Source organism: Syngnathus leptorhynchus, chromosome 9, assembly GCF_054491065.1.
Source record: "Syngnathus leptorhynchus isolate UIUO chromosome 9, UIUO_Slep, whole genome shotgun sequence".
Classification (NCBI taxonomy): Eukaryota; Metazoa; Chordata; class Actinopteri; order Syngnathiformes; family Syngnathidae; genus Syngnathus; species Syngnathus leptorhynchus.
In genome coordinates, this window is record NC_141203.1 from 6309407 (window position 1) to 6333961 (window position 24555).

At 45.0% G+C, this 24555-nt stretch overlaps 4 protein-coding genes across 5 annotated transcripts; 1 reads left to right on the forward strand and 3 right to left on the reverse strand.

Moving 5' to 3' along the window:
* Positions 1-11: 11 nt before the first annotated feature.
* LOC147050852 (kazal-type serine protease inhibitor domain-containing protein 1-like) lies at positions 12-2244 on the reverse strand. Its single transcript, XM_085921186.1, has 5 exons — positions 2181-2244; positions 1586-2108; positions 1273-1478; positions 724-871; positions 12-348 (listed from the first exon to the last, which is right to left on the reverse strand). Exons 2-5 carry the CDS (start codon positions 2088-2090, stop codon positions 269-271), a joined length of 939 nt encoding a protein of 312 aa, XP_085777312.1. The 5' UTR covers positions 2091-2108; positions 2181-2244; the 3' UTR covers positions 12-268.
* Positions 2245-3276: 1032 nt separating this feature from the next.
* snapc4 (small nuclear RNA activating complex, polypeptide 4) lies at positions 3277-11171 on the reverse strand. 2 transcript variants are annotated; one of them, XM_085921074.1, is made up of 22 exons: positions 10873-11171; positions 10174-10284; positions 9954-9994; positions 9351-9447; positions 9231-9277; positions 9027-9143; positions 8554-8694; positions 8387-8471; positions 8233-8314; positions 8016-8123; positions 7509-7581; positions 7260-7424; positions 7029-7179; positions 6851-6957; positions 6664-6758; positions 6498-6592; positions 6292-6392; positions 5147-6199; positions 4730-5065; positions 4003-4492; positions 3706-3911; positions 3277-3537 (listed from the first exon to the last, which is right to left on the reverse strand). In XM_085921074.1, exons 2-22 carry the CDS (start codon positions 10280-10282, stop codon positions 3433-3435), a joined length of 3804 nt encoding a protein of 1267 aa, XP_085777200.1. In that variant the 5' UTR covers positions 10283-10284; positions 10873-11171; the 3' UTR covers positions 3277-3432. The 2 variants fall into 2 exon arrangements, with proteins under 2 accessions (XP_085777200.1, XP_085777199.1); XM_085921073.1 differs by having other exon boundaries at positions 3279-3540; positions 10873-11170.
* Positions 11172-11887: 716 nt separating this feature from the next.
* Positions 11888-17036, reverse strand: pomt1 (protein-O-mannosyltransferase 1). The gene is made up of 20 exons (XM_085920228.1): positions 16812-17036; positions 16210-16333; positions 15896-16002; positions 15772-15822; positions 15542-15688; positions 15367-15475; positions 15233-15292; positions 15065-15158; positions 14832-14987; positions 14632-14762; positions 14461-14556; positions 14300-14392; positions 14121-14217; positions 13512-13604; positions 13295-13412; positions 12969-13066; positions 12775-12888; positions 12536-12662; positions 12272-12449; positions 11888-12131 (listed from the first exon to the last, which is right to left on the reverse strand). The coding sequence occupies exons 2-20, from the start codon at positions 16323-16325 to the stop codon at positions 11957-11959; spliced, it is 2160 nt and encodes a 719-aa protein (XP_085776354.1). The 5' UTR covers positions 16326-16333; positions 16812-17036; the 3' UTR covers positions 11888-11956.
* On the forward strand, positions 16826-24543 carry kiaa2012 (KIAA2012 ortholog). The gene is made up of 21 exons (XM_085920226.1): positions 16826-17762; positions 17969-18100; positions 18178-18300; positions 18458-18608; positions 18680-18786; positions 19139-19352; positions 19411-19536; positions 19632-19778; positions 19887-20012; positions 20358-20432; positions 20548-20609; positions 20704-20767; positions 20847-21054; positions 21115-21222; positions 21535-21736; positions 21803-21938; positions 22305-22693; positions 22786-22979; positions 23045-23217; positions 23278-23491; positions 23562-24543. Exons 1-21 carry the CDS (start codon positions 17661-17663, stop codon positions 23731-23733), a joined length of 3225 nt encoding a protein of 1074 aa, XP_085776352.1. The 5' UTR covers positions 16826-17660; the 3' UTR covers positions 23734-24543.
* Positions 24544-24555: the final 12 nt, after the last annotated feature.

The window sequence follows — 24555 nt, forward strand, 5'->3', positions numbered from 1 at the left end:
ATAGCAAAGCAACGAGACACTTTTCAGTTGGACATAAGTATATAACAGTTGTTTTATTCGTATTTTGTTTCGATACGTTTTGTATTGCTGGGATTTGACGCGGAAGCGCCGCCTTTTCACAGACCACCAATCAGGTTGCTGTTAAAAATACAAATCATGAACCTCATCTATCTTTGTATCTTTACAGTTGATCTCTCTCTATGCGTACTATTCAAGCTCAGCCAATGGTGGGCCAGAAGAGCAGACATCGACATCATCGTCGTCATCATCAATAGAGGTCGTAGTCCAGGGCGTCGCTCATCTGTTTCACGATAGACACGTGATTGGCCAAGTAGGATGACAGCTCCTCTGCAGAACAAACACATGACCAATCAGGAGAGAAGTATCATTCTGCGGCCAATCAGAGCAATATATTGGGCGGTCAGAAGAAAGCGTTGAATCAAGTAGCGAGTGTTTTATCACATGCCTGATCAGAAGTGAGAATGGAAACAAGCGACCGATTAGAAGAGGGTGTGCCATCAAGTATAATATATTATATATAATAAAACAAATCAGGTGACAGATCAAAATATTTTACTTGGTGACAAAGAAAAAAAAATCTACTCAAGCAGCCAGTCCGAAAAAGGCAACCAATCAGAGGGAAGCATCAGAAGAGTGTGTTATCAAGGGATGAATAAGAGAGAAGTGAATGACGCGACTGATCATCAGAGACGCATGTCTCACCCGCTGGCAGGACCCCCAGCGCGGCAGAGGCAGAGACAGAGCCAAGTCTGTTGCGGGCTATGCAGTAATAAGTTCCTGAGTCTTGAGGCTCCGCCCCTTCAATCTGCAGCCAACTGGAGAGTTCAAATTGTTGAGGACCGCCGCGACTCTGCAAATCAAGCAATAAAAAGCTAAGCTAACACTCTATGCTTTATGCTTCATTGACTAGGGAATGCTGGAGCCAGCAGTCATCGGGCAGTAGGCAGGGGACACCCTGAACTAGTTGCCAGCCAATCGCAGGGCACACAGACACGAACAACCATTCGCACTCGCACTCACACAATTTGGGACAATTTGGAGTGCTCAATCGGTCTACCAAACATGTTTTAGGGATGTGGGAGGAAACCGGAGTGCCCGGAGAAAACCCGGGGAGCATGGGGAGAACATGCAAACTCCACACAGGGAGGGGCGGAGGTGGAATCGAACCTGCACCCTCCTGACAAGTGTGCCACCCTTTTCTCGTATTTGTTATGCTTTATTCTTTTGTACTGTCATGCATGCACGTGTCACCTGCACAGAAATGTGCGGGTCGTCTCCGGGCAAGACGATGTCATTGTGGTTGTCTCCTTCGTCCTCATCCAGTTTGTCGCCACCACTTAGTTTGTCCTTGCGCCATTCCACCGCCGCCATCGGAAAGGCGAATACCTCACACAGGAAAACAAGATGGCTGCCGCTCCCGTTCACTTGACTTTTAGGGCCCACTTTGATCACTGGAACTGTGGCAAGGGAGGGGGTTCGGGTTGAGTCTGTTTATGTGTGCGTGTGTGTGTGTGTGTGTGTGTGTGTTGTGCATTTGTGAGACGTGTGCATGTGCTCTACATACCAGTCTTGCAGGGACCACTCCCCCTAGTGTGCAGCTTGGGATCCGAGAATGCAGCCTCTTTGAAGTGGCACATGTTTGCATACGTCACTCCGTCACTTCCACACACCGCCTCACGCTCCTCGCAAACGCACACTTGCTCTTCATCTTCATCTTCATCCTCCTCCTCCTCCTCCACGTGGGCCCGTCCAGCAGGTCGGGGATCCACCTGGCAACGCAACCCGGCGCCGCAGAGTCCAAAGCGGACATTGGTGCCTCCTGGGTCGCAGGCTTGCCCCTCCAGGTTGGCACACTCCAAGCAGCAGCCGCAACGGTCCTTGACCATGCCGGCCCGACAGCCAAGGGTCGGCGGGCATAGGTCGGATTGGCAAGGGCCGCAGCCCGCCGGAGCGGTCGTTGCATCGGTGATGGCGGTGGGCGGCGGGCTGGAAGGCTGGTTTTCAAGAGACCGGCACAGATGTGGGTTCGGACAGAGAACCAGGAGCAAAATCACAATTGGCAGAAACATGATTGCTCGAACTCTGCCCTGCAAAAAGTTTTCCGTCAGACACAAAACGGACGTTCCAAGATGCAAAATGTCAGAAGAAGAAACAGTCACTTTTGTTTTGTTCTTTTCAAGTTGAAACCATCTGAGCCGCTTGCGCTGCTTCCAACTGCACGTGTGTCATTGAGCCACAATAACACAAACACTTCCTGTTTGTTCCTTTAAAGGAAAAGCACAACCGGAAGTGTGTTTTGGATTCTTGTCACTTTTTTTACAGCAACATTTTAAAAAGACAGATAATGCATAAAAAAAGAAAAATCCAAACTGCCCCCAAAAAACTTTATTGTACCTTTTGCCCCTTTGTTTTAGCCGTACTGTAGTTCACTGTCCCCCTATTCATACAGAAATCCATACACACACCAACAGCTGTTGCACTCATCAGGTCTGCAGACTACCTGGATGGAAAAAAAAACTTGAAAAAGTGGCTATTCCAGGAGGGTTCCAGTAATTCTGAGGTAATGGCAAGACAATTTTTTTGTCTTTTATCTGGAACCCCCGCCCCCCCCAAAAAAAGAGAATGGCGTGATGCGGTCTTTTCTGTTTCCTAACCCTCGACCTCTTTCTGACTTAAGTGTGACTGCTCTGCAAATAGCACAAATGTTAGGTTTGTGTTGGTTTGTGGCATGCCGCTGTCTACCAAACTCCACCCACACATGACGACAAAAAAACACACATTTTCCCCCCTTTAAGATAGATTCTACATCAGAAATTTTAAGGTTGATCACAATTACGAATTAAAATCACAATCAATCATTCGATCACAAGATTTCATAAAACTTATATCCTACTGTTTATCAACAAAAGTGTGATTATATACGAATAATTCAATTATGGAGGGAAACTGGACTTTTACAATGTGGCTACTTTCAAAACATTAAAAACATGCACACTTACTGTATTTCCAGTATCCAAAAAAGGAAACCAACACACGCAAACGTCAGAATGGCTCAATCTATGCATCAAAAACAAGGCACTCTAATACAATGGATACATGGACAAATCGTGGCAAAATTCATTTGCGGAAAGTGAGTGAAAGTGAAGCGTATGTGGAAAGCCGTAATGCCTCAATGCCTCAATTTGCGCAACACAAGTGACATCAGCGATCCAATACCAATCAAAAAAATGAAACAATTTATATATCATCCAATCTGATATAGTTGATTAGATTAGTGAAAACATGTCAAATTTTACTAAAATAACTTTATTAACCAAAAATTCAGCTCAGACAAACAATTTGCAAAATGAGCAAAACAGGCGCTCCTGAACTCATCTTAACAAGTTCAAACACTCAAACATTCAAAACTCCTCATTGGTTGCTGATAGTTTCACTGGGGCGTGGTCGGTTGGCGACATTGGTGCCGATTCCGGAGAAGTGACTAGCTGGAGGTCCTGAGCCATCCCGTGCAAACTTCTTCTGTGTGACACAAACACACATACCACAAACACACAGGTTAACAGTGACACATGCAGTCACTCACACAGTTTGCAATCTCAAGTGCAGGTTGCAATTACACACACATCTCATACACACAGACACGAGGCGACACACATTTGTGTGTGTGTGAAAGTGTCGACTCACAGAAACGTCCCGCTGCCGTGTATTTTCTTTCGTCTTCTCTTTTTTACTATCGCACGGTGGCGTGCGTGGAGATGTCGCCGTGGCAACAGGGTGCATAGTGGCCAGGAGGGCAGGGAGGGCAAACACGGACAAGAATCGAGCTTTCAATAGCACGTATGCTGGATTGGAGCCCAAACGATCCTTCACCAACGCACGCAGCAAAGACTCTATACCAACATGAAGGAAAACAACGTTATTCACACTGTGTGTGTGTGTGTGTGTGTGTGTGTGCACGTATGAATGTGTGTGTTTGCACACCTGTTTGGTCAGAGGAAGCATCAGGCAGGGGAGAGGGCATTCCCTGCGTCTGGGCATAGCTGTCTTGAAGTTGTGCGGCCTTTTCAGTGAGCTGAATTTTTTTGGCAAGGATGGAAGTGAGCGCGCTGAGGCTGCTGCTGCACGGAGGCAGATAGGGCAGAGACACGCCCATTTGTGTGGGCACGGCCACGCCTCCTCGGCCCCTCAGCCAATCACCAAACGCTGCTGGTGACCCCAGGAACACCAGGGATGGATCGACGTTCAGAGCAGCAACCTCAGACCTCACGGGGGAGGGACCGCTGGCAGAGGGAAGCGGTCCAAGGGGCGCATGTTGCACAACAGGGGGTGATTGCTGGAGCTGGACACACCCACTGGCAGGAGCAAACCGAATCGGCGCCTGCACCCAGGGTAGCAGAGTCACCTGTGTGGCTCCACCCTCTTTGGGTTTGGACTTACGCCAACCTCGTCTCCTCTTTTTGCCGTCAGAAGCCTGCGGGCAGACAATCGCAATTAAAACAGTGCCTGTCTTTGTTTGTGTTCGTACATCCATGCTGGGATTTGTACACGTGCGTACGTATGTGGATGTCCATCAGTGCGCATGAATGGAAGTGTGTGTGAACATGTATGTGTCTGTGTACGTGCATGTGCTTGTGTCCATGCACATGAGTGAAATGCGAAAAAATTGGGAGGGAGAAAAGGAGGGCTGGTCATAAATAAAAAATCTGACCTGTAATTCAAGGGCCTTGTGAGTAAGCTTTCTAGGTCGTTTCCTTTCATCGGTGGGAACACCTGCCCCAGAATCTTCTTCCCGCCCCCGTTTCTTCCCCGTGGGTTGCGGATCGGGGATGGGGTTGGCATGGTCAGTAGTGACAGTGGAGGTGGGCCGTGTCATGGCAAGTACGACAGATGAGTTGGGAGGGGGTGAACCAAGAGGGAGCGTGGCCTGGGCGGGGACCACAGGCAGGGGCGAGGACACTAAGCGCACAGAAAGAGGGGGTGATGTTAGCAGACAGATGCGAGGCGGAGGGGGGTGGGGGAGGAGAGGCACGAGGTGGGGCAACGTCTGTGGAAACAGAGGAGCATGTCAATCATCATGTCCATAAACAGATGTCAATCGATGGTTATTGGAGAGAAAAAAGTTTACCTTGGATTGGACTGGAAGTGGACGTGGAGCTTGAGGTGTCATGGTCAATAAAGGGGGCGAGGGCAAAAGGAAAACTGAAGGGGACTGCGGATGGATGACAGTGGGCGGAGCCTGTCGCATTATCAATGCTGGCTGTGCGTCTGGGGGGTGGGCCCGTGTGGAGTGCAACATGGCTGCCACAGTGTTGGGGTTCTTGAAGCCCGGGGACTTCCGTTGGGGCTTCCGCTGGGATGCCAGCTGATAAATCTGGCCGGACCTTCTCTGCGGTGAGCGTGGAGGTGGCAGAGGCGCTCTCTGCTGGTGCGGCTGCTGGAGCCTCCGCAGGGGTGACGTCTGCTTCTCACAACTCCGCCTGAGAATGACGTTCTTGCAGCCCGAGATGTCTATCATCATGGCCTGTAGGAAGAGCTTGAAGACTGGGGTGGAACTCAGTGCTGTTTTATCCCCGAGGGCGTCAGCCAGCGTGGGTGTGTCCTGGGTGGGCGTGAGGACGTTGCCCACCCAGGGTAACACGGCTGCCTGCAGCATGTAGTCCATCACCGTATCTGTCATGCGGGACCTCTTTTTGGGGCCACTGTTGGGGTTTTTGCACTTATTACACAGGTGTGAACACAGCTGCTCCTGCGACATCATCATCATGGCGCCGTCCAGGTGGCGTTCCTCCCAGCTCAGCTCACGGGGAGGAGGACCCACCACCACCGAGCGGCCGAACTTGGCCACCACCGTGGACCGTACATGTGCTGGTCTTGACTGGTGGAGGCCAGGTGTGGGTTTCAGCGTCACCAGCTGCATGTTCGGGGAACTGAACTCTTGACTTTCTTTCTGTGGGATCCACTCATGTATGGGTGGGACCGGATAACGGTCTTCCTCCTGTTTCTCTTCCTCATTATTTCCCACTAATTCCTCCTCTTCTTCTTCTTCCTTTTCGTCATCACTGTCCATGTATGGAATCTGGTCCTCATCATTGTCTTCCTGGCTGCTTTCCTCCTCTTTCTCCTCTTCCTCCTCTTTGGATTTCTGCAGACGCCTTCGTTTTTTTCCGAGTGGGTTGCCCTGTTGGTGACAAAAACACATGCACACGCACAAATATGAAGAGGTTCCATTGCGAGTTGTGTTAACATTGAATGCGATTGACGTTTATGTACCAATGAAGGCTTTTTTGCACGTCTCATCATTTTTTTCCACTCTCGAAGACACTGAGCGTCATTACGGTTTGGAATTTCTGCTGCTATCTTTGCCCAGCGACCTGCAGACCATGTGATAAACATTCGTCAGCACACGCAAAGTGTCCACAACTGTTGGTAGCACAATAACTAACACAATAACCAAAGTGAGAACAATGGACACAGACCGACACCGTGTTTCTCCAGCAGCTGGAGGAGGAGTTGGTGCTCATGAGAATCAAAACTTCCTTTCTTGGTTCCTTCCTTCAGGCAGTCCAGGTATCTGTGGGACAGATCAGAATCAGTCACGACAGTCGAGTCAGTTTCATCTATCCCGATGCTGGTCTTCCTCACCGGTCCCTGCAAGCTCCATCGGTGCGTCCTGGAACCTCCAAGCGGATTTTCCACCAATTCTTCTCCCCGTAGCGTTTAACTGCTTTCAGCAACAGCTGTGAAGAGCGTGAAAAAGCAAGTGGACATTCAACTTTGACGAGTAGATTGGACAGTCTTCAGAATCCTATGATGTCAGCGTTCAGCAGACCTGATCCTCTTCTTTGGACCAGGGTCCTTTCTTCAGCTGGGGGTCCAGAACTGAACTCCATCTGTAGATGAGCTGAGCGATGTCTCGACCCTCCATAAAGTAGCTGACTGAGGAAGGGGAACAAGCAAAGGTTGGTCAGCAGAGCGTCCCTGCAACGGGGCACCACAGGCGTTCTTACTCTGCGTGTACGGTGTGAAGTTCCCAATGCGCATCTTTTCGACTAACTCTGTGAGTTTCTGGTCCTCAGCAGGGGTCCAAGCACCCCGTTTTAGAGAGGACGAGATGAATCTCTGGAATGTCTGCAGGCACATGAAGGCGGTGCGGCCCGTCTGATAACACAACATAGGTGCGTCACCACAAAATCTCAGCGTGATACATCTGCGCTTTGGGGGGGCTCCTCCCTGCTCACCCCTAACTCCTGAGCGATGAGGTGCCAGTTGGTCTCCTTGTATCTGCTGCTGACCTCCTTGAGCTGCTCAACCTCATCAGGACTCCAGCGTGTTTTGTTGACAGCGGGGTGCAGATAGTTCTGCCAGAAGAGACGAATGTCGTCCGTCTCGCGAAGGCCTTCAAACTGACAAATGTATTAACCACATGCTATTAGGTCCAGAGGAAGGGCTTAGCAGTCGAGGACAATTTACAATCGGCGCTCACGTACATCGATTTTAGCAATCTTCTGCCAGTCGTGGTCCTCGTACTGATTCCCAACAAGTTCCTCCTCCTTTTTCTCTCTGGCCAATCACAGTGAATGAGTGTCAATCGGTATCTGCACAAGCACACTCAAACAGACTGCTAATAACGTGCCAGATATGAAGAAGTGCCGAAGAACTTTGGTTGGCGTATGATTTGTTTTTGATCAATTCTTTCGCCAAAAAGTTGTCCCTGTTTTGGGACTTACATAATCTTTTTCAAAAATATCAACTGTTACCAACTCTATCAACAAAGTCTACAGAAACCTGAGAACAATGCTATGTGTTTAAATCATGGATGTTGGAGGAGGGAAACATTTAAAACAGACTGGATGGTGGACCTCGAGGACCAGAGTTGGACACCCCCAATACATGATTTCCTATGAGAAATATGGCTTTTGGTATGTTTTAGATTTTCAGATTTTCTTGAACCGATTCATCTGGAAAACAAAGGTCTCGCTGTAAACACATCATACTTGATGGATTTGATGTCTTTCTCCAGATTTTCGATTTGATTTTTCAGCTGCTGCTTGTAATCTTCCGATATGTCCGATGACGTCAACTTCTGACTCAGGTAGTCCATCCTGAGAAACATCAAGAGAAAGAAGAAAATGTTGAAACAATGAATGAAGAAGAGAAGGACTGGGGAGAAGAAAAAAGGAGGAGAAAGAGGAGGTGGAGGATACTCTTAACCTGGACAGCTTGGGCTGGATGAGTCTCTTCATACTGTCTCTGGTCACCGCGTCAGTCAGCAACGTCTTCTGCCAACCCTCCCCTGAACACATAAAGACAATGTAGACTGGCGGACGCTGACAATGTGGACCGTGGCTATGGTGACGCTACTCACATCGTTTGACTTTCACCTTGCTGCTTTCGAGGCAACCCTTCATCTTCATCATTCTGTCCTTTGTATCACAATTGGCAGGAGGACCCTAAGGGTGGACGGAACGGCATTGCAATCGTTGAAAGGTCACATGACTGAAATGTTAAATGCTAATTTGGCGAAGGCCTCACCAGGCCGGTGACTTTGTCCTTGAAGTACGGCTTCAAGAAGTGACCCAGGAATAAGTTGGCCTGCTTTGGGCACGACGAAGAGGCAAGTTCTTCTTTGGAAGCTTGTTTGACTGGCCCAGACAGTTGAGAAAGTACCTCCCTCTATGTGAACAGACACATGTGCGCACACACACATTTTTATGATGACTATGGTGTGTGTGTGTGTGTGTGTGTGTGTGTGTGCGTGGGTGTGTACACGTGTGCGTGCGTGTTTGTTTGTGACTAGCAGCCATAGTTGCATTCCTTTCATGGTGATAATGCACAATTGGAGCGCATATGCTCTGCTACAAAACGTGTTTGAATATATTTTTTGAAGATATCTCACTTGGCGTGGCCCAGTGGTTGCGGACCACAGTGAAGGTAGGCTGGTGCCCAAGTAGAGCTTTAACCCTAACCCCCTGGTGTGCTTGGGTGTATGCTTGTGCCTTATTGACCTGTTGTCGTTGGTTGTTTGACAGAAGCGTTTCCAGCTGCTTTAGCTTCTCTTCAAGGATCTGCTGGTACACCAGGTTCATTTGAAGGCACGAGTCCACATTATTGGACAGACCCAGCTGACGTCAACACACACACACAGGTTTTGGCAAGTTAGCATGCTGTTGAGCGGTTACATGTTCAAAAATTTTTGACACTCTACTGACCTCACTTTCACTGCTGCTGTTGATGCTGTCATCATCATCATCATCATCTAACAAACACACACAAACAGTGACAGCGAGTCGACAAACAGGCACATGAGAAGAAATGGAAGTCGCAACTACCTGACACAGTGGTGGGGCTGTGCGGTCCCAGAAATTCCTCCAGGTTCTGGATCTCTGTCTCGATTTTTTGCCTCTCAGCCAGCAAACCTGCAGTTGACTGAACATACACACACAAATACACACCTACCATTCAATTTGTGAAATGAGAACCTTGTCCAATATAGTGTTGCTGTGCTCAATTCCAAAATTCAGATTATTTGTGGCGTAAGAAACTCTGACTGTTAATGCCCCCTGGTGGCCAAGGCGGGTAGCAGCACAACAAGCAATACAATCTATGACAAAAACGGTTTAATTCTTTTGAATTTTATGTAATTATGTCTTTATTGTGTTTTTATAAAGTACAATTTTATGGAGTGCTATAATTCTCATTCAAAAATACAGTATACTTTTTAATAGTTTTTTTGGGGTTAATAGCAGAAAGGAATTAATGCAATTTCCATTCATTTCAATAGGGAGTGATTATTTGAGATGTGAGAGATTTGAGTTAGGACCATAGCCCAGTCTAGCATGGATTCGACTAATCCTGTGAAAGAATTGTGATTTTTTAGAAGGGTGTAACCAACATGAAAATTGGGGGGGCACGAGTGTGCACGTGTGTATTACCTGCCCCGCCTCCTGGTCTGTGTCAAAACTGGACTCGTCATCTAATTGAGAGATAAGTTGTTAATATCACAAGATGGTCACAATACAGTCAATAATACTGTTAGCATCATCAAACAGGAAGTAACAGGAACCTTTTGTTTACATTTTTTGTATGAAACTTTGCTCTCCTCCATTTGTCAGAAACAAAATCAATCAAACGTGTCAAAAATGCAAAGATAACCTGTGTCGTCACTGCTGACTTGTAGCAGTTCATCGTTGCTGGCACATAAACGTCTCTGCAAAAGTTCTACTTCTTGCTCGATCCTCTCTTTCTGCTCACACAACGACATAACTACACATGTACACAGAAAAAAAATATTAGTATCGTAAATAACATGGACACGTGCAATAAATTCATATGGAAATGTATGCTGTAATCTAACTGAAAAATTGGATGCAAACTTAATGTGCAGCCTCACCCAATAGGAGACAGTATCTTTAAGGGCAGTACTATCACTAAATAACTATATTACATAAGAAGACAATACAAAACAACTTTATTTATAGCGCAATAATATCAATACTGCAATATGCAACATCATATGGCATATTGCATGTTTCTTTTTTCAATATCATGCAGCCCTACTTTGAATATATTAGAAAGTGTCATCTTTGACAATCATTTTAGTATCTCGAGGCAGAGCCGAGTGATTAATTTTTTTGGAAATCAAATTATGGTCACCATAAATGTAGTAGTAGTACATGTACAACAATTACACGCACACCTACACAACAGTACAGTACAAGTACACTTCATGTACCAAAATACACCTTACACAACAGTACATCACAATAGTACACTTCATTTACCACATTATCTATTGGCAGTATTAGAGAGTAAAAGTATACGCTTATTGTTAAGGTGGGAAGTCAGACATACCTTCTTATTAAACTTTGTACTAATTTCGTAGTCGTTCCATCAACGTTCTTTTGGGTTTCGTTTTTTGGCGTATTACCTAAGCAGGCTTGGGGTCTTTCCAGCGCAAATAAATAAATAAAATAAAACATAGCGGCTCAGCACTGCATCACAACTAACGTGCTCCAACAACGTTTAAAAACGTCAGAAAATTTCAAAAATGTAGACCGAAGGGCCCAAAATTGTAGTTGACACAAAAACAAGTGATGGTAAGGCGGTCGAAGTTTCAATGGCTTCCTTATTCGTCATCTCCGGTGGTCCGCCCTTTACTTCCGGGTTGATTTATTTAATTTGTTTATTTGAGGGCGCAAGTAGATTTAGGGGCATTTGCTGTAAATTGCCTTGTAAAGTGAATATACATCACACTAATTTTTACTGTATTACTGTGAAATAACAGAAAAAGGTCAAGAAGAGCAAATTATGATTTTTAAAAACAAAACAGCAAATAGTTGCACTGACATAAATATAATTTTTATTTCAAATTTTAGGTGTAAAATGCCACTATTTCAGGCCGTTTAGAGGTTTGCATTAATGGGCGATGAGTCCGTTGTTTGTCTCTTTGTCTTGACACTGAAATATCCCTTGTTAGATCCCGTGACATGACTTCAAGGGAGCTATTCACATCAGATATCCCAAGAATCTTGGTAAATTGCAACAGTTTGATTTTTAAAGAGGAATGATCAAAATGTCATCCTGATTATTGTGCTTGTGGGCTCTGCAACTACAGTTAATGTTTATATTGAGGTTCGTGCTGCCTATGAGGTGAGACCAGTTTTTAAGTGCAATATGTGTATTAGTTGAAGCAAAATCTGTTTTATATTCTTTTGAAATGGTCGGTAACTATTCCAGGGTGAACCTTGCCTCACCCAAAGTCAACTGAGATAGGTCCCAGTTTGCCAAATGACAACAAGAGCTTTAGAAAAGGAATAGACGAGAGATGTGACAAAAAAATAGCAAAGTGAGTAAAAATAAACTTGAACTTTATTGTTTGTTAAAAGTGATGTGGCGTCTTTGCACGCAATGTCCCCCTCTGTATAATGTCATGAGTCTAGCGGCGTCGATATAAGATGTCCCAAGAGCGCCTCCATTTGAGCGCTCGCAGCTGATCGGCCGACAGCTCTGGGCTCCCAAAGGTCAAAGGGCTGAAGATGTGATAGGACAGGAAGACGCACACCAACACAACAAATGCACACGCCAGCAGCACGCGGCGGTGTGCGTCCTTGCTGAAAACACATGAATGGACAGACACACGCACACGCACACAGTCACATGAATCCTTGTTCTGCGTGTGTGCCCATGTTTGTGTAACAGGGCTACTTTCCTTGTATGTGCACATGTACGTGTATTGTGTGTGCGCATGTACCCGAATACGTGTGTGTACACGTGCTCCAGCAGGGCGGCGCTGAGCAGGTGCAGGAAGACGAGAGCGGGCAGGTAGTGGTAAAGGAACAGACGCTTGTCCATCAACGCGAAAGGAAGGAAGTTCAACAACCAGCCGCCAACGCACAACACGCCCAGCGAGATGAAACGCTCCCACGCAGCTGCAAACGCACGTGCACGCACGAACAAAAACACGTTAACATTTGTAGCCCGGGATGTTTGTTGGTTAATGTGTGTGTGCGTGTACCTTCAGGTAAGTCTTTGATGCCCCGCCTCCTCCTCAGCAGGTAAATGGCTGCCATGACGTGATAAGCCAGCAGGCTGAGGTTGGCCACACTCCATGATATGGGGTTACCAATTAGGTGAATCTGAGCCTGACACAAACACACACAAAGGTTACACACTCGTTATGTTCATACATAGATGTTATAATCTCTGACACACACATTGCCTCAGTCACACATGACAATCTTGTGTGTGTCTCACATTTGTGGATGGGTGGAGCCAGTAGGCGATGTTTGTTTCCATGGTGATCCACTCCAAAGGGGCGGAGCTATATTTGTGCTCATTGTCTTCCTGTTTCACCGTCAACATCCGCCACTAGTGGTGACATCACGGCGTGACATCACTTTCAACAACAGCACCATATTGCAACATCATCTTTGGCAATTACGACTCACCTGAACCTCCAGAAACTTGGACCACAGGGAAATTTTCCGGTTCACGTCAATGTGTGAAGGAGAGTGAAGCTCCACCTCCCTATCCTTCTGCTCCTCACCTGGAAACATGTGAGCATGCACACTATATGTTTGTATGTTTACCATGGTTGGTGCAGCGTCCGGCATACAGAAAACAGTAAATCAGCACCATGGACAGGGACAGTTACTTTTAAGGCAAAAAAGTGTAACCAGTGACGAAGGCTGCCTTCTGCCATTGAAGTTGGCACACGGAACAGTATGAAAGGTGACTGTGGTCAATATTAAAGTGTTGTGTTTCCTGAGCGTACTGGTTCCATATCTGTGCTCCTCCACTGTCCATGTCACTCCGCTGCTGTGACCTTTCACCTTCTCTGCAACCACCTCCATTTGACCCGACGCCCAGTCTGGAAGGGACAAGCCGCTCAGCTAACACGCACACGCACGCACATATTCACAGATAGGTTTGTGTGAATCAGGAGTATGATAAATGTAGGTGATGTGTGTGAGGCGACTCCTTGTTCCTACCTTGAGGACTGCTGACGTGTTGACGTGAATCAAGCGAACCTCTGACGAGATGGTCTTCCACACCTCAGAATCATCTTCGCGGTTCACAATGTCCTAAAACGCCCGCAACCAACATCATCAGTATATCACCGTAACAACCATCATCGTCGAGACAAAAATCATTTTTACCACTTTCATTAATGTTGACTAAAGACTTGTTATTGAGTTGAACCAAACATCATATACAAATTGCCTCGTTTCACCATTTCCATGAGCGTTTTACGAAAAGCTCAAGTTGATTGTACATACTATAACAGATTCTACATTGGCTGGCAACACCACGGCTATTATAGCTAACAAAATTAATCAAATAAATTAAAACTAAAAAAAAAAACATTTTATCAATGAAATAAAATAAAAAATATTTAAAAATATTAAAAAAAAAAACATTTTATGTTTACAAAACTAAGAAAACTGGAACTATAAGTCCAGTAAAATACCTTTTGTTTTAGTGTTTGTCAGTTAATTCCATACATATGCCTTTTGGATTATATTTACATGTATTAATTTCGGCGCTGCTTGTTTTATGACAGCTGCACAAACCCAATAAATTCCAGTGAGGAGACCTACCACTCTCCAAAGGTTCTGCGCGGGCATGGACACGTTGAAGTCAATGTAGCCCGATACTTCCTGGGCATGGGGGCTGACAGGGGCTGCGACGTCGTGGCTGCCGCACACAACAAAACACAAAAGTAACTACCGTGCTCACGGGCATGCTCGAATGAGTCGTCAGATGATGACCGATTTACCTGTTGAGGAATCGTGATGTCATCCCGTGAAGCAGCTGGACAATGTCGCCATGACGCACTGTGCGAGGAGGATGCCCAACAGCAAGATCGGCCCTGAGGCACGCAACGGATACGTTGACACACGTTGACTGTGCCCACCAACCACCCACCGGGCCAACTACCTGTCAGCATTCTTGACAATCCACCAGTTGTTGACATCCTTGAAGGCATAACAGGTCACCTGCTGCTGGTGAGAGCTGCCACGACCGTTCTCATACCTGCACACCCACACACAGAGTTCGCAAGGTGCCATCTGTTTGGCTGCTGGTCTGTGTGAACTGGCGGCAAGTAACCTGATTGGATAGTTGGCTTTGTGTGAATGCAGCCAGCATGGGACTGAATGGGACGCAGAGCTTCTCAAAGTCACCTGACTACCATAAGCCACCTCCAGAGGCTGACCTTGCGTGATCCGTGACAGACCGCCCTGAATGATACAATCAGCATTATGTGTTTTCCAATACGTTCGTGTGAGTGTGTGCGCACGCACGTATACCTCAAGGCTAGCTTGGAAGGCGGGGCTCATCAGCTGGTCATGTGGTCCAGTGCGGTGTAGAAGAGTGAGGTGCAGATAAAAGCAGAGGACGTAGAGCACGACAGGAAGCACCAGTAGACACACACCGCGACACACACACTCAACAATCACATTCACCTAACACACACAAACAGACGTGTTAAAAGTGCATCTGGGGATGCTTCGTGTACATCTGTGCGCATGTGTGCACTTACGCCGCTCACTCGGGTGTTGCCGATTAGCTTCCAGCAGTGCACACAGGCCATGCCTACCAGCAGCAGGTAGGAGAAGGCGCCTATGTACTTCACTCTAAACATCCACACACAAGTCACATTTAGTGTTTGTGATTGTGTCTGCGTGCGAATGCTGTCTGTGTTTCTCACCCTATGGTGGCAGCGCAGCATGTTCCACAGAGGAGGAGCCAACTGTATCTGATAGGCCAACTGCGAGGTCACAGGTCAGAGCTCACACTATGTCCACCCTACAAAGTTCAAAAGCGCCGAGGGTCTGGACTCACCTGCTGGTGGCACGGTAGAAACGCAGGTAAGACAGGAAGGACAAGAGGATGAAGAAGATCAAGATGCTCTCCAGCAACATCAGTCGTGATTGGACAATCAGAGCGTTGTCTGCCAACAACAACACGGACACATCAATTTACTACATCTGCGAGTGTGAGTGTGACATTTGGTTACCTAGCAACAGCAACAGCGCTGCTCCCAAAGCTGACATGTGACCAAAGCCCAATTCCAGAGTAACGCAATACGCCAGAGGAACGCACAACGCTCCACACACAGCCGGGAGGACACGCAGACTCCATACGCTCACACCGCATGGGTACTCTGTCGCGCAAAACACACAAATAAAATCAACAATGCAAAACACAAAGACATGTACAAACAAACCAAAGTTTATGTTGTTCTACCTGCTCCTATTCGGTTCCATGTGAAGTTTCCATCAAATCCTCCGAGGTAGGCTGCAAAGTGCACACACCCACACACATCAGTGACAGTCACACGGACAGGTATTACGTCGTTATGGTAACCCACCCCCAAATGCCAGGATCATGTGCCCGAGTGGCGGTCCACTGTCATCAATGAAGAAAATCCTCTTCATGTAAAGAGACACAAACTGTCCATAGTACACTTCATCAAAACTGCACACAGACACACAACACAAACATGTCCATGTCTCATTATAAGCATTTTCCAAATTGCATCTCCTCACAAGGGTCGCAGTGGTGCTGGAGCCTATCCCAAACATTTTAGGGTGGTAGGTAGGGTACACATTGAACTGGTTGCCAGCCATGCAGAGAGAATGTATATTAGATGTGACATTGGGAAGTGTGCTGAGTGCTGCTTACACGACGGCGTTGGGGTGTGCAATGTGGTGCACCCGGGTCCAAAAGGCAAGCAGCGACACCAGGATCAGAAGCAGGTCCACGTGAAGAGTCACCAGCAAGGGAAGCTGCAGCACCATTGTCAACACTACACCAGTTGTTTGTTGAGAAATTGAAAAAAAACAATTACAGTGCATTGACATACAGCAACTCCTTCAGATGTGACTGACCTGATTTACAAGATTTTAGAAATGTGAGTCGTTGTTTGGCAGATCTTGTTATATATATGTACTTCTATTTGAGTATGCAATGAGTACTTTTGCTTTCTGTGTATTGGACGTATTGATCATCTATACGTCAGCTGTGTAAAGGATGTATTGATCATCATCAATACCTTAATTTTTTTCCTTCTTCATTGTGTTATAACGGTATTTTTATGGTTGTGTTGTGTAAAAATATTTATTCGTTCATCTTTGAACAGTTTTTTATCTATAATTTATGCAAAGAAATGTTTTAGTACTCACGAGCGCGTCATACCTCATGACAGCCGCTAGCATAACACGACAGCTAGCCTCGCTAGCATACTAATGTCGCGTCCATGTCCTAAAACTAACGCCAATGCTTACAGTGTGCTCACAGCGATTCCATCCAGTCAAACGGGTTGAGCATCCTGACCAAGTAGCGGTAACCAATCCGCCAGCCAGTGCGGTTCGTTCCGATCCTTTCGCGTCTACACCTCCTTTACTAAAAGTTAACTTGCAAGCGATGCTTCTGTGACGATTGGTAATGCCTGCTCTGCTAGCAATCCTTGTCGTTGCTACGCAAACAACAGTTCCTGATTGCGACTTTAGGATCAATTTAAGGACCAATCAATAATCAGCACGAACAGAATATGTTAATTTTTTAATGACACGGCCTTGGTTGTCCTTGATTGATTGACTGATTGAATGAATAGGTGATTGACTGATTGATGGATTGATTGATGGATTGATTGATTAAGGGATGAGGAGAAATCAAACTTCACAGAAAATGAATTAACCTAAAACATTGTCCTGTGGAACTCCACTCACAATACACAAAATAGACAACAGTATGGGGCTAATTGAAATTAAATAATAATATTAATAATATTAAAATAAATTTGTAATTCTGTAAATACTTCATACAAAAGTTGTAGTGTGTGTGAGTGTGTGTGTGTCTGTGTATGTGTGTGTATGTGTGTGTGTTAATCCAAGCAGCTAAAACTGGGGGCAACGGTAACACAAAGTAGTGAATCATACATCCTAGCAACAAGCATACATTCATGCTCTAACCCAAACTTAGGAGGTGGCAAGTATGTCCATTCTATTTTTCTTAACAAGCTTTCCCATCTTTAGAAATTCCACCAGATCCATGTATAGGATTATAACACTATTGACCCTGAAATATGTGCTCATTTAATAAATGCTTTTTTAGACGAGATAGGAATTAACACCATGAAGGATTTGTCTCTGTCGCCGCTGAGTCGGGGGCACGCTCGAGTCTTCACTGCAAGTACAGGCGATCATGGCCGACTGGACGTTTGCTACACGCCACAGGTGCCCACGAGTTAAATTTTGCTTGATATGTTAGCATTAGAGACAAAGAGGTTGCATTGATTTTCACTTTGTGTCATTTTCTTAATTATTGCTTGATCTGACCATATACACGTTATTTCCTTTCCTTGTTTTTAGCAAATACAATACAAAGTAATGCTTTTCATATATCCCTAAATATGTCATTAAAATATATGACCCTAATATAGGACTACTATATCTGGAAATCCCATGATGTTCTCCTGCATCTGACCAACAGCGGAAGCCTACTAGGGAGTGAAGTGTCAACAATCCCAAAGACATATAGCACTCGCCGAGGCCCTCTTGTTCTGTACTCACGAGTAAGAATGAGCACTAAATAAAAAGTTCTTCATCTTTACAAGCGCTGAACCAAAAGTTTGATCCCCTGTGTCTTCAGGACTTGGTTATGCTAGGAACTGAACATGGGTCAGAGGTGTCAGGCAGGAGGAGGTGGGTCACACGGCAAGAAGTGAACCACAGTTTAGAAGCTCGCCTCTTGCGTCAGCAACAAAATGGTCGGGTAAGCGGGCAGGAAACGACCATCATCTTTGCCTTTCACACTACACACTACACTCGGGCGAATATATTAAATATTTGTGTGATGCTTATTCAATTTTGCTTATTGCATCAAACTGCAGATTGTAGCTGCAGTTGTACTGTTCATATCTCTGATCTAGACCTCCCGATTTGCCGCGCCTACCTTACCTCCACTTCCAAACATCCGCCATGCAAATGTTTGCCATCTTTATGATACACGAGCACATCGCCATACGAAGTTGCTTGGTGATCCTCGAGAAACCAATTCCTGTCTGGAGAATCCACTGAAAGGTAAAACACAAAGTGAAATCTGTTTCAATCATCTGTAACTGGTTGAACCTTCAAATCGAGCTTGTCTGCAGATCAGAACGAAAAACAGGGCAGTCACCGAAGGGTCCAGTTGGATCTGGTCCTTGATCTGCAGACCTGTATAGACCACATAACCCTCGAAGAACAAGAAGAGTTTCAGGTGACCCACGATATATTTACAAGTACTCTATTTACATGTACATGCTAGTACAAATGATTTCCTGTCTCTATACCGAATGTGCTCAAGACTGGCTGGCGGACAGTCCAGGATATAGTTTGCCTTTTGCCCAAATTCACCTGGAATAAAATCCAGCTGCACACAATAAATTATTGAAAATGGATGTATTGGTTATGGTTATAGCAAGAATGTTATTGATTTTAAAGAAGATTCAACACAAGTTCAAAGAAAACTGACAGCTCTCTAGCAGTACCAATGTTCAGCAGAGCAACATCTAAATATGTTCTGGCTTAGTATATTGGTGCATTTAAAAGATAAGACTTGGATGTTTCAGGCAAGACCAGATGGTTCCAACATTGCTAAAGTTCATCACAAGCAGTGCCTACCTCCTGGAGAAGACAACACAATGGGGCATGCCAGTGGGACACGGACTCGGCAAGAAGTCCGAACAGATCCGAGATGGGTCGAATTTCACCCCCAAGCATATCCGGAGGATTGCCATCATCGCCCCATGTTTCTTCCTTTGTTACTCCCTGTTAAAAAACATGGTGAGAAATCATCATAATGTTGTTTTCACTTGTGTAAGGTTGTTATTCATCCATACAGAACAGATGAAGTGTCAAAGGAAAGCAACCGCAAGGGTCAAATCTGCGAAAGAATTCTGTGAAGAGATGTTGCAGCATGGGCAACAGTTGAAGAAATCATCAGAGGTTCTGCTGGGCCTGGCACATGGTGCATCAAAATGGAACATTATTTCATTATTTTTTCGTGTCTTTTCTGTTATATATCTATTTTGTGCTTTGTTCTGTCCTCTCTACCTCTGCCAGTGGGAGTCTCTAGGTGTGCTTCAGAATGCAAAGGTCCAGGCAGGCAAAGCTCTTCAGCCTTTTCACATAATCGAATACCCGATCGCCACGATTCCAATGACGCTAAGAGAAGTGTGGTCAGGGGAGTTCTACCACTGGAGCTGAGAGGTACAGATGTAGAATGCATAACATAGCAAAAGATTACATACAGTAACTAGAATTACTCAGAGGTCATCAAATGGTGCATGTGTGCCTAATATTGTGGCCTGTTGTCAGATTGGCAGAAAGGTCAAGCCGCTGGGTGTGTGATTCTTGGCCCTGACGGGGAAATTATCCAACTGTCACTCTATGACAACTACCAGCACCAAGTTCTTGGTGACGACAATGACGCAGAACAGAAAGGTGAGTAAATCACTCAGACCTCAATTTTGTGATTTGTGTCGAAATACATGAAGTGCCGAAAACAAGCTAAGACTGAGAACATTTTAGTGCAGAATTGTTGAGATATAGCTCTTTTTAAATGTCTCGGTATTTATTTGGGTGTGGCTAAAACAAACCCCAGTGATAATAAACTTGCCTGCTCCTGTTTCATCTGTGGCTATCCACCTCAATTGAGACTTAATAACTTGGCCAAATTTAAACAGAAGTGCATTGCATGACGCTGTTCTAATAAAAACCATCGCCCTTGAAGTATTATTGAGGTGGTAGAAGTCAACACGAGCTAATCCTGCAGTTTGCCCTTCACAGCTTTCCAGGTTTTGTCTGCAGATGGCGAGACGTTACCCTTTGTCATGGTACTGCAACATGAACAGACACATGCTGGTATGTATGATACACACAAACACACACCCCTGGCACGCAATGGCTACCACAGGATGGATGCAGTGACATCTTTTACAAACATCAATTTAAATGTTTTTGTTTCTCATGGTACAAGATGAGGAGTTAAGCTCGCATCTACTTTCTGACGATGTTCAATACGACACAAATGTAAAAACTGTGAGTTTTTCCTACTCATTTACAATTTTGTGTTGATTTATCTTTGTTCATTTGGCATCTGTGGCATCCAAACAATATGTTGTTGTTAAACCAGTGTTTGGATCTTCGCAAATCTTCAGAGTCTGACCTAAGACCACCCAGCAACCTTGCTAATTTAGGTAATCCATTCATATATCGGTTATCCATTTATCGCCTTTTTTTCCTCAAAATACTAAAAGTCACTCCATTTTGTTTTAGTGGTTACAACAAATGCAAATACAAAGAGAGCACATCTAATGGAGGAAACACGGTGGGAAGACAAACAAGATGAAGATGTTCAAAACAGATTGTCACCAAGGAAACAGAGCAGCACAGAGGAGGATTCTGTACATCTGCCAAAAGCCAGTTCAGGACGGACCAACCAGCTTGGGAACGACACGACTCCCACACAAGAATCTGGACTTAGGTATGAATTTTAAGGCCAACTTGGAACGATGTTGAAACATTTACGACTTTGCCTTGGCAGTACCACCTCCATCCAGCAGGATATTGCAACTAGAAAACCACTGGGAGAGGAAACTACGGTTGGACCGCAGAAGGACGTCGAGACGAACATCGCAAAGGAAGCTGCGGGGTGAGATGAAAGCACGGACACTGTGTTCAAAGAACCATCATTGCATTTTGCTTGTATCAATAAAGCTTTCGTGCATTTAGCCACTGTTTTTTTTAGACATTAACATTTTGGGTGAGTTGGGGCCCCACATCAGCAACTGTTGTGAAATGCATTTTACAAATAAGCTTGTATTGTAATAAACTGCATTACGTGGAAGCCTGGGCTCTTTCAAAAACTGAGCACTTGTTTCTAGACCGACATGCAAACAGAAACTTACAGAAATGCTTCCTTTGCGTATTTTTCTAACCATAAACAGTACTTATTCAAACCTAGGGTTTCAATTGTGAACCCTACACGGAAAACTGTCAAGTCACAAGAAGAAGGACAGACAAAATCTAGAAAGAACAAAATTGGAATTGTGAGAAAGCAGAAGAAAGAAGACACTAATGCTCATCGGACTAAAATCCACACGGATGACAATCAGGCAAAGAAAAATGCAACAGAGACCCAAAAGCATTCTGCAGTAACATCTGTGGTGAGGAATCTTGTGGATCATTATCGGTTTGGTTATTGTTTTGCCTATCACGTGATTTATTTTTAGAAAAAGAAGAGAAGGATCAAAGAAAGAGACGGCAATGAGAGGAGGACGAAGGAAAAAGGAGAGAAAGGAAGGATGGAAGAGTTGATTGGAAGAACGCGACAAACGAAGCCAAATCAGAACAGAATATCACGGCATGGTAACAGAATATCACATGCAATATAAATGTTTTTGAAACAGGTCGCGGTTATTGTAGTTAATGAAAATGAATGAATTGATTAAAAATTGAAGTTGAAAATACATTTTGTTCATGAAATAAAATAAAAGCGAAAATGCTTTTGAAGAAATGAAAACTAACTCAAACTTCCTCATACATTTATAAAAGTAGCGATAATCATTTTGCAAATGTAGTGGTGAAACTGAATGGACCTAAAACACCTCCCTGTGGAACTCCAGGTAGACTCATACTCTATAGGAACTTCCTAAAATTCCACGAAGGAAGTTCGAGTGAAAAGAGTGGTTTAGAATATTGAAATGTTCATGTTTTTTTTTATCCCATTTGCAGATGGTCTTAATGTTCCCTCTCATAAACAACTCAGCGATGGTCTGGAAAATGAGGAGGTGGCAGCTGAACAGGAAACAGACGAAGGCTTTTACCTAAAGTCTCCCAGACACTTTGACAAAAAACCAAAAGCTGATACCTCCATAAAAGAAAACCACGAGCGCCTTTCCGCTGATGACAAAAACAGCACTGACGGCAGTGTTCATTCAATTGGTTTCCAAATGTCTCCTTCTGTGTCCTTGGGCCTCAATGGGAGGAGCTCTCTGAGGTCTTCCTCCGAGGGTCTCTCGGGTGACATGAGGGTCCTCACATCCTCTCAAGATCAACTGTCGTCGTGTTCCACCATCATGGTAACCGAGGAACAGCTGATGTTAAAACTGGTGAAGACTGAGGTTGGTGAAGAACACAATATAAGATCTATCATACAATAGTTTTGATCGGGAAAAAATCTGTTTACCTATTGAACATTAATGCATGGTTTTAGACCTCCAGAAGCAACGAGGAAGTGACCCGTCATCACGCTGAGCGAGCTGAGATACGAAGGCAGGAAGCGGAGAAGAGGAGAAGGGAACAGGAGGAGGAAGAAACCATGCAGCAGCAGGAGGAAAGAAAGAGGGCAAAGGAGAACATAAAGAACGAACTGGAGGAAGACCGGAGAAGAAGAGCTGAACATCTCAGGTAAGAAAGAACCTTCAGGTTGTGTTCTAACGCTTTCTATTGCCACTTTGTTTCTCCAATCGTAGAATGAGGAAGCTCGCAGAAGAAGAGGTGAGGAGGAAACGTGAGCAGGAGGAGAAGGAGAGAGCTGAGCAGGAGCAGACGGCGCGTGAGATGGCGACGAGGCGGCAAGAGGAGAGGAGGCGACGGATGGAGCGACTGCAGAAGATGAGGGAGGAGGAGGCGAGGAGGAGGAAAGGTGAAAAACTACTTCTATGACATCTAATAATAATAATACTAAGTTATTATATTACTGTAGCGGAAGTGGACCATCTGCACCTCGAGAAACAGAAGAGGCAGGAGGAGGCGTTCAAGCTCCTACAGGAGCTGAACGAGGGTGAGAGAGATGAGTACCTCGCTATGATGGAGCAGGAGAAGGAGAGAAGGCCCACAGAGGAAGAGCGCCAAATAAGCGAAGAACAGGCTTTGAGGGTCAAAGAAGAGTTCAGGGTGCAGACGGACCAACTCTCCACGTAAATACAGCGCAGTGTTGTCTTGTTGTTAATATTGTCATGTTATGCGAAGACTTTCTTCTCCATGCAGGCAGATGATGCTGTTGGAGCAGCAGATGGCCTTCAAAAGGGCTCTACTGCTAGAGGCAGAGGGGATGGCACACACCCAGGCTATCTCCAGGCCGTGGGTCTACTCCTATTTCACTTTGTTAAGGCTGCTGGACCTCAAGTCCACTAAGGTTTATGAGGCCATACACTCTTAAAACTGCTACATCAAAAGTAACCCAAATTGGCGGGTGAAAAAGCAAAACCAGTGCAGGGCCCGAAGAGGACCAAGCCGATGCAGCAAAACTGTGAGACAGATGTCCTGCCCTGTATCACTGTTGTTTTGAATAGTTGATTTAATACCATTTTTAATATACTTTCTAAAATGATATGTTATTCAGCACTAACAAAACAGAAGGGTCAAGTTATGTTTGTAACTAGGCACATCTTACAGTTATGAAGTTGGGCCTTCCACATGGAGTTTGTATGTTCTCCCATGCATTTTTCTGTAGGTACTTTGAAGACAAATTACTCTGTGTGAATATGAGAGGCTCTTTGCAACAAAACTGTGAGACAGATGTCCTGCCCTGTATCACTGTTGTTTTGAATAGTTGATTTAATACCATTTTTAATATACATTCTAAAATGGTATGTTATTCAGCACTAACAAAACATAAGGGTCAAGTTATGTTTGTAACTAGGCACATCTTACAGTTATGAAGTTGGGCCTTCCACATGGAGTTTGTATGTTCTCCCATGCATTTTTCTGTAGGTACTTTGAAGACAAATTACTCTGTGTGAATATGAGAGGCTCTTTGTCTATTCGTTCCAATTAGCTGACAACAAATCCAGATTGTACACTGACTCCCACTTAGTCAGTGGTGATCGTGAGGAATCTGTCTCACTGAGGACCAACCATATCCAAAATGGATGAATGGACTAAATAACAAAATATTTAGAATGAGATCATTATGTATTATTACACTGTTTCATGAATTGAACAAGTACGTATATGTCAATAAATTACAGAACTGAACATC

Coding starts and splice junctions, on each gene's coding strand:
- LOC147050852 (XM_085921186.1), bottom strand. CDS start 2,090: ATGTTTCTGCCAATTGTGATTTTGCTCCTGGTTCTCTGTCCGAACCCA. Junction 872..1,272: donor ACCCGCACATTTCTGTGCAG/GTGACACGTGCA, acceptor CTTGATTTGCAG/AGTCGCGGCGGTCCTCAACA. Junction 349..723: donor GCTGGGGGTCCTGCCAGCGG/GTGAGACATGCG, acceptor TTTGTTCTGCAG/AGGAGCTGTCATCCTACTTG.
- snapc4 (XM_085921073.1), bottom strand. CDS start 10,282: ATGTCGTTGTGTGAGCAGAAAGAGAGGATCGAGCAAGAAGTAGAACTT. Junction 7,582..8,015: donor AAAGACATCAAATCCATCAA/GTATGATGTGTT, acceptor GTGATTGGCCAG/AGAGAAAAAGGAGGAGGAAC. Junction 7,425..7,508: donor AGAAGATTGCTAAAATCGAT/GTACGTGAGCGC, acceptor TACATTTGTCAG/TTTGAAGGCCTTCGCGAGAC.
- pomt1 (XM_085920228.1), bottom strand. CDS start 16,325: ATGGTGCTGCAGCTTCCCTTGCTGGTGACTCTTCACGTGGACCTGCTT. Junction 15,823..15,895: donor CATGATCCTGGCATTTGGGG/GTGGGTTACCAT, acceptor TGCACTTTGCAG/CCTACCTCGGAGGATTTGAT. Junction 14,763..14,831: donor CCTTCCAAGCTAGCCTTGAG/GTATACGTGCGT, acceptor TGTATCATTCAG/GGCGGTCTGTCACGGATCAC.
- kiaa2012 (XM_085920226.1), top strand. CDS start 17,661: ATGAAGGATTTGTCTCTGTCGCCGCTGAGTCGGGGGCACGCTCGAGTC. Junction 20,433..20,547: donor ACATGAACAGACACATGCTG/GTATGTATGATA, acceptor TCATGGTACAAG/ATGAGGAGTTAAGCTCGCAT. Junction 22,694..22,785: donor TAAAACTGGTGAAGACTGAG/GTTGGTGAAGAA, acceptor GCATGGTTTTAG/ACCTCCAGAAGCAACGAGGA.